Source organism: Sorex araneus, chromosome 8, assembly GCF_027595985.1.
Source record: "Sorex araneus isolate mSorAra2 chromosome 8, mSorAra2.pri, whole genome shotgun sequence".
NCBI lineage: Eukaryota > Metazoa > Chordata > Mammalia > Eulipotyphla > Soricidae > Sorex > Sorex araneus.
This window is the reverse complement of record NC_073309.1, coordinates 49,260,284-49,268,757: the sequence shown is the minus strand read 5'-3', so window position 1 is coordinate 49,268,757 and position 8,474 is coordinate 49,260,284. Positions and strand designations below refer to the sequence as shown.

At 56.1% G+C, this 8,474-nt stretch overlaps 1 protein-coding gene across 1 annotated transcript; it reads left to right on the top strand.

Moving 5' to 3' along the window:
• The first annotated feature begins 6,796 nt into the window (after positions 1 to 6,796).
• On the top strand, positions 6,797 to 7,704 carry OPA3 (outer mitochondrial membrane lipid metabolism regulator OPA3). The gene has a single exon (XM_004607815.2). The coding sequence runs from the start codon at positions 6,808 to 6,810 to the stop codon at positions 7,387 to 7,389; it is 582 nt and encodes a 193-aa protein (XP_004607872.2). The 5' UTR covers positions 6,797 to 6,807; the 3' UTR covers positions 7,390 to 7,704.
• Positions 7,705 to 8,474: the final 770 nt, after the last annotated feature.

Genomic DNA, 8,474 nt, shown 5'->3' with positions numbered 1-8,474 from the left:
TGTGACACCCCCCTCGTCCATCCCCACCACCTCGTCTGGCTCATGACTCCAGGGGACACATTCATGGGGAGATTTAAGGCCCCCAACGCTCCCTTCCAGCAGACTTGGGCCAGCCGCAGCCCTGCATGTCCGAGCAACGTGGGGGGCTGGGTTTCACCCGGAGTCCACCCTGGACCCTCTGAGCGCTGCCCCCCAGGACTGCCTCCCTCCAGCGGCCAGGCACTGCAGCTCCCAAGGAGGCTGCATGCCCCGTAGGCCAGGCCTGGCGCATCAAAGGAAAATGGTATTCCCATGCCCTGCCTGGTGCCTGGGCCCACAGCACTGGGGGCCTGGCCCTGCCCCCCCGTGAGAGAAGCGGCGCCACAGGAGGCCTCACAGTCCTTGTCCACAGCCCATTGGACTGTGGTGACAGAGTACTGACCGCGTGCTGGGACATGGCCAGCGACAAGAACAGCCTGCAGCTGGACCGTGAAGAGGGGAAGAGCTGGCCCCACATCAGAGTTGGGGAGCAAAAGGGACAGCAGATTCAGTGGAGGGGCCCTCGAAGGCAGCTGCCAGGAAAGGGGGAGGGGCGATGGCAGACCCAAGAGGCTCCCGAGAGGCTCTGCCTGTCACTCAGAATCTTCTGGATCACAGCCCAGCTGATGCACTTGTATATTTCCTTCTTGTTTCTGGAAAATATCCAGATCAAGGGGGCCTTTTATCTCTCTTCTGTGGCTTTTACACGACCAGGGCAGAGCTGGGCATTTGATGAACGTCTGAACTTTCAAAGACGAAAAAGAAACGGACAAGGGGGCTGGAGCTCAGGCTTTGCATGCCCAAGACCTGGGTTTCATCCTGAGTCCACCCCTGCCCCCCACACCACAAAGTTACTGTAGCACCGCCAGGTGTAACCCGAAAACCAACCAGGAAATTTGAGTCAGAGAGATTATACAGTGGGTAGGACATTTGCATTACACAAATCTTTTTTTTTTTTTTTTTTTTTTTTTTTTTTGCTTTTTGGGTCACACCTGGCGATGCACAAGGGTCACTCCTGGCTCTGCACTCAGGAATTACCCCTGGCGGTGCTCAGGGGACCATATGGGATGCTGGGAATCGAACCCGGGTCGGCCGCGTGCAAGGCAAACGCCCTACCCGCTGTGCTATCACTCCAGCCCCCGCATTACACAAATCTTAGTTCAATCCCAGCACCCCATAAGATCCCCCGAGCACAGCCAAGTGTGATCCAAAAGCTAAAATACAAACGCTGGGGCTGGAGTGATAGTATAGTGGGTTGCACGCTGCCTACCAGGGTTCAATCTCCAGCATCCCCTGTGGTTCCCCTAAACACCACCAGAAGTAATTCCTGAGTGCAGGACCCCCTCGGCACCTCCTTGCCCCTGGGTTATTGTTGGGTGGGTGGCAAAAAATAAACGAAAAAAATTTTTTGCAAGCTCCCCATGGCGTATTCATATGCCCCAAAACAGTAACAATGATGGGTCTCGTTCCCCTGACCCTGAAAGAGCCTCCAATGCGGCACCATTGGGAAGGACGAGTAAGGAGAGGCTGCTAACTCTCCTTAGGGTTAGGACGAATGGAGACGTTACTGGGCCCACTTGAGCAAATCGACGATCAACGGGATGACAATAACACAGTGACAGTGAAACCATGAAACTATTAAAAAAATACAAACCTATAGATTCATTCCCCTCGTGTATTATGAATGTTATAAACCTAGCATGTGTTCCCTACTACTGGATTTATGGAGCATCCCATATGGTCCCCCGAGCACCGATGGGAGTAATTCCTGAGTGCATAAGCCAGGAGTGACCCCTGTGCATCGCCGGGTGTGACCCAAAAAGAAATAAAAGGGGGGGGGAGGAGGGAGATGTATGTATCAGGCTGCTCAGAGCCCTTTGGCCCTGGAGGCTGTGGAGGTCCTAACTGGGATGAGCAGAGATTGCAGGACCCAATGGACAGGGGTTGCCAGCAGCCATCCTGGGGTTGGGGTGACTGTTGGGGTTCAGGCCGGAGGTTGTGGAGTGCTGCGGCTGGAGAAGCATGAGCCAGTGCAGGAGGGGAAGCGCTGGGCTTCGCGTCCATGAGGTGGAGCAGTGACATGGGGGTGGAGGAGAGCCAGACAGAATTGGGGAGTCTGAGGGCGCCCAAGTTTTTGCTTCCGTACACCTCAAAGAAGGGACCCTGCTGCCCCAGAACCCGGAGGGAGCTGCTGGATGGCCCTGCTGTACCCCAGTGGCCGTAGATTTGGGGACCTCCCCCCAGCCTGTCTTATCTTTGTCAGCCCTCCTGCACCTTGGGATGGAACCCTGATAGGACGTGACTGGCTTGACGTGGGGATCGGGGCTTAGCCCCCCAAGGATCCCTGGAGGGCAGTGTACAGGCCAGACTCAGGAGGGACACCTCAGCAGAGCAAGCGCCCCCCCCCCGCCCCGCCCTGCCCTTCCCCGACCCGCCCCGGGGTGCTGACTGGGTCCCTGCACCTGGGCGCTTCTCTCTGTAAATTACCCGCTCTCAGTGGCCAAGCTCCCCACATGTCAGCGGCACCCAGCCCCCTCCCTACCTGGGATCCGCAGTGTCTGGTTTGGCTTTGTTTTGCTGGTGGTGAGGTCACTCTAGGAGTGGTGTCAGGGCTCGCTCTGGGGTTGGGGGGGCGGGGGGAGCTGAGGACCAGGCAGTGCCCGGGATAGTACTTGGGACCCCCCCATCCCGGTACACAAAGCCGGACCTCCAGTCCTTGAAGTCTGCTCCCCGCCCCGTTTTGGAGGCTCTTTGGCAAATCCTATGGGAGCAACTGGCCGAACCAGGTTGGCTTACGCCCCCGGGGCCCCGGGGTTGGGAAGACGCGTGCGCCTGCGCACTGGACAGCCGCCGGGTGCCTCTCCGGGGCGGGCGCCGTGCCAGGGGCCGAAAGCCCGAATCCATCACAAAGCTTTCAGGTTGACATAAAAATATGTCCCCGCCCCGCCTCACCCCAGAAGCGCTGCGGGCTGGCAAAACTCCCCGAAAGGCAAAGATCCAAACTCGCTCCTGCCGCGGCGACCGGAGAAGCCCGCGGGTCACCCCCCCCCCCCCCACCCCGGGCGCCCGTCCGGCTCAGCCGCAGCGCGCGTGTCTCTGCGGCACCTGGGAAGCGCCTTCGCCATCCCTGCACGCGGGGGCACGCCTGGCAGGGCAGGGGGCACCCCGTGCGGGTCTGGGATTGAACCGGGGTGGACCGCCCGCGGGACCAGCGCCTTCGCGTCGGCGCGCTCTCTCCGGCCCCCCACCCCTCTTTCCACGTCTGCTGCATTTGGTTTAGTCTTGGAGTTTTATTGCACTCTGCATTTGCTCAAAGCTTCTGCCTTTTCCTTTTGTTTCTTATCTGGATTTGATTTTGGCGGGTTGAGGGACAGGTGGTGGGTAGGGCTGGGAGCCACACCTGGCAGTGCTCTCTGCTCAGGGATCCCTTGGCATGGCTGGGGGACTCACTGGGGCGCCGGGGATCCCACGCACGGCGGCTGTATGCAGGGCGAGCGTCCATCCCGCTGTACTGTTGCTCCGGATTCGGTCTTGATTTGGTGAGGATTCCTTGCCCCGGAGGGTTTGTGTCTTCAGGTCTGTTTCCGCCTTATGGACCTGGCTACCCACGGTTTCTGTTTGAATTTCCACTCTCCGGTCACCTGCGTGGGTGGTGTTTTACTTTTGCTTCGGTCTGGAGTTGGGTTGGGTGGTGTTTTACTTTTGCTTCGGTCTGGAGTTGGGTTGGAATCTTCGTAGTTCAGTTCCCAGACAAGTGGAGGCTGGCATCTTGAGGGGCTTGATATAGCGCTTACACACCCTCCTCCTTTTCCGGGACCCCCTGTGGATTCCCCACAGTAAATCTTCTTCCCTCCACTCGGACCCTCTGGTCAGTGCTCCTGAGTGCCCCAGTCTGTCCTAGGCCTTTGGCACAGAAGAAGCTTAAAGAAGGGGCTGAAGAGATAATACGGAGGGTAGGGCTCTTTCCTTGCAGATGTCTGACCCAGGTTGATCCCTGGCACCCCATAGAATCCCCTGAACCCTGCTAGGTGTGACCCTAGAGCACAGAGTCAGGAGTAAGCTGCTGCTGCTGCTGCTGCTTCTTCTTCTTCTTCTTCTTCTTCTTCTTCTTCTTCTTCTTCTTCTTCTTCTTCTTCTTCTTCTTCTTCTTCTTCTTCTTCTTCTCCTTCTCCTTCTCCTTCTCCTTCTCCTTCTCCTTCTCCTTCTCCTTCTCCTCCTCCTCCTCCTCCTCCTCCTCCTCCTCCTCCTCCTCCTCCTCCTCCTCCTCCTCCTCCTCTTCTTCTTCTTCTTCTTCTTCTTCTCCTTCTTCTTCTTCTTCTCCTTCTCCTTCTCCTTCTCCCCCTTCTCCTTCTCCTTCTCCTTCTCCTTCTCCTTCTCCTTCTCCTTCTCCTCCTCCTCCTCCTCCTCCTCCTGCTCCTCCTCCTTCTTCTTCTTCGTTCGTGCATGCACAGCTGCCCCCAGCTTCTTGAGGCATCACCCCAGTCCCTCCTTTTTCTCTTCTTCAGCTAAATAGTCAAGGTTCAGACACTCAGGCTTCAAGTCTCCTGTCCCTATTTCTCTTTCCGCATGGCCTTGGGCAATGAACTTGACTCCCCTTCCCGTCCCCCCTTACCCCCCATGGCATTTGTGGCTTTTTGAGTGTTGTACTGTACCGTGGTGGAGCCATCTTGTTCTCCACTTTCCTGCAGAGAACCTCATTCACCTCCTCTCAGCCTCTGTCCCATCTCTCAATCCTGAGGGATGTTCTCACAAGCGTGGGTGCACGTATGCATGCATGCCTGCATGCACGCACATGGTATACGCACACATGCATGCACATGGTATATTTTTCAGCTAGAGGAGAAAAAGTAACCCCAGACCCTGGGGGGAGATTCCTGAAGCTCTCATAGAGCTCCCCGGAAATGAATGTTGAGTCATGCAATCTCAGAGTTTTACCAAGAACAGACCACCAAGCCATGGAGAGTTATTAAACTGTTGACACCAGCCAAAACCTTGTCTGCACCCCCCTCCTCATTCCACATCGTTTTTGTCAAATCCTGATGTTTTACTTATTTATTTTTAAAACCTTTTTTTTGAGGGGGTCACACCTGGCAATGCACAGGGGTTACTCCTGGCTCTGCACTCAGGAATCACCCCTGGCGGTGCTCAGGGGATCATATGGGATGCTGGGAATCGAACCCAGGTCGGCCACTTGCAAGGCAAATGCCTTACCCACTGTGCTACCGCTCCAGCCCCTTAAAGCCTTTTTTTTTTTTCATTTTTTTTTCTTTTAATTAGTAAATCACTGTGAGGTAGTGTTACATACTTACAAACTTCCATGTTTGCATTTCAGTCATACAATGATCGAGTACCCATTCCTCTACCAGTGCCCATTTACCACCATCAATGATCCCAGGATCCCTCCCACCACCCTTAAAATCTTTATTTAAAATTTTTTTTTTCTTTTTGGATCACTCCCAGCGATGTTCAGGGGTTATTTCTGGCTCTGCACTCAGGAATTACTCCTGGTGGTGCTCAGGTATGACTGAGATGGAACCTGGGTTGGCCGCGTGTAAGGCGCAAACACTCTACCTGCTGTACTTCACTCTGGCCTTGGATCCTTTTTCTTTTTTGGGGGGTGGGTGGGCGGGTGGCTTTTTGGTATTACTCCTGGCAGTGCTCAGGATCGAACTCGAGTCAGCCACATGCAACACAAATGCCCTCCCCACTGTACTGTCGCTCCAGCCCCAAATCCTGACGTTTCAAAACACAAGACTCCCTCTCCTTTAAATCTTACAGATTGTAGTATTCTGCAAAGTTTTTTTAAAAAAAAATTCTGGGGCTAGAGCAATAGCACATCGGGTAGGGCATTTGCCTTGCTCAAGGCCAACCCGGGTTAAATTCCCAGCATCCCATATGGTCCCTTGAGCAACACCAGGAGTAATTTCTAAGTGTACAGCCAGGAGTAACCCCTGTGCATCACCGGGTGTGACCTAAAAATCAAAAAAAAGAAAAATTTCTTATTTGAGACATGGGATCTTTAAAAATAGTCCCTATGGCTCTGGAGAAATAGTACAGAGGTTAGGACCCTTGCATTGCACGTGACTGACCCTGGTCCAATTCATGTCATCCTATAGGGTTCCTGAACACCACCAGGAGTAATTCCTGAGTGCAGAGCCAGGAGTAACTCCTGAGCACCTCTGGGTGTGCCCCCCTCCCCGCCAAAAATAAAAAAGAGAAAAAGAAGAAAACTTAATTGTTCCCAATGTTTCTGAGCTCAGGGCACTGTCTGGAGGGTGTCCAAGATGGTAGGGGCCACTCAGAAAACTACTGGGCAGTTTCTTTAAAAAGTCAAACAGGAGGGGCTGGAGCGATAGCACAGCGGGTAGGGCATTTATTTGCCTTGCACACTGCCAACCCGGGTTTGATTCCCAGCATCCCATATGGTCCCCCAAACACCGCCAGGAGTGATTCCTTAGCGTATAAACCAGGAATGACCCCTGTGCATCTCCGGGTGTGACCCAAAAAGCAAAAACGAAAAGGAAAAAAAAAGTGAAACAGGAGGTTCAAAGCAGAAGTACATACGGCAGGCAGGACACTTGCCTTGCATGCAGTTGACCCATGTTCCATCCCTGCCACCATATATGGTCCTCCCAGCCCCCCAGGAGTGATCTCTGAGCGCAGAGCCAGGAGTCAGCCCTAAGTGCTAATGGGTGTGTGTGGTAGGGGTGGGGGTGGGGAGTTGGGGTGCTGCAGCTGTGGCCGCTGACCCCTCTGCCCTCTCCCTCTGCAGTGTACCACTGGGTGGAGATGCGGACCAAACTAAGCCTGATGGGCTTCAAGAGCCAAACCATCAAGCCGCTGAACGAGGAGGCGGCCGCTGACCTGGGCGCCGAGCTGCTAGGCGAAGCCACCATCTTCGTGGTGGCCTGTGGCTGCCTGATGCTGGAGTACTGGCGACAGCGGGCGCATAGCCGGCGCCAGGACGAGGAGCAGCGCGCTGCCTGGGACGCTCTGCGGGACGAGCTGGACCATCTAACGCTGGCTTTGGAGGCACTGCAGGCGCAGGTGCAGAGGCCCCAGCTGTGGGCGCCCCCCAAGCCGCAGCCTGCGACCCCCACGCCTCTGGCAGTGCCCTCCAAGCCCCCGGTGCCCCCCGCGCCCCTGGCAGCGCCCTCCAAGCCCCCAGTGCCCCCCGCGCCCCTGGCAGCGCCTTCCAAGCCCCCGGTGCCCCCCACGCCCCTGGCAGCGCCTTCCAAACCCCCGGTGCCCCCCGCAGCGCCCTCGGAGTCCCTGATAGTGCCTTTAACATCCCCCGCGAATCTGATTGCGCCCTCTGTGCCCGAGGCTGTATCCCTGACAGCGCCCTCTGCAGGGAAACCCCAGGACTAGGACCGGGGTGGAGGATGGGAGGGGGGGGGCCTGGCCGAGACAGTCGGGGCGAGATGGGCGCTGGGGTTCCCCATCCAACCTGCCTTTGGTCTGGAAACTGACCCACCCTCTGCTCCCTTTCCCTGGGCTCCCAGCCCAGCTGATGGAACGACCCCATCCACCCGACACACTTGTGCACCTGCAACCAGCAGCGCTCAGGGACCTAACCAGGGATCTTACCCGGGACCCTCACCTGGCACCCAGAACCCTCTCCCCTTCTCATTGGTACAGCCCTTCACAGGTTCCTAGGGAACTCCCCGCCCCCACCTTCCATCTACCTCACTCTGGCACTCTGGCGGTGTACGTACCTGCAGGGCATTGGCTCTGAGGAGATGCCTGGTGCCTGGGGTCCTACCCACACCGAATAGACCAAAACCCGCTGTCTCTGGAGGTCACCACAGCGGGTGGACGGTGGGGTAAAGGGTCTGGCTCAAGGCCATCCCGTTTCAGCCATTAGGTTGTGGTTTTCTGCGGTTTGGCAGTGCTGGGCCGTTCCTGGCTAGAGTGATCCCTGGCAGTGTCAGCATCCGAGCAGGTCGCTCCATTTTTCAGTTCCCAGCACCTCTTGCCTGACCCAAGTTCTGGACCAATTTGTGTCCTGCCCAAGGCCCTTCTTTAAGACCCCTTACCTCTCCAGTTACTAATGGGGTCACTGTTTCATCCCCAAACCTTCCCTTCATATCTACTCCTGGAGTACTCAGGGATCCCACTTCCTGCCTCCAAACTGGGCCCCCCCCAGTCTTTTTTGTGTTTTGGGGCCCCACCCAGCAATACTCAGGGATCACACCTGGTGGGGCACAGGGGATCATATGTGGTTCCAAGAACTGAACCCAGGTTATCTGCATACAAGGCGAGTGCATTCATTCCTTGAGCTCTTTGGCACACCCCCCTACCTCAAGGTCTTTCTTGCCAACAAGCTCCCCATCCCCCCATGCAAATGAAATGAGCCAACACAGAAGGGGGCTGTGTTATCTACTACCTGCCTGGGCCCCAGAGCCACCTACTTTTGGTGACTGTCCCCTCTTTCACCATTAAAGGAACAGCTT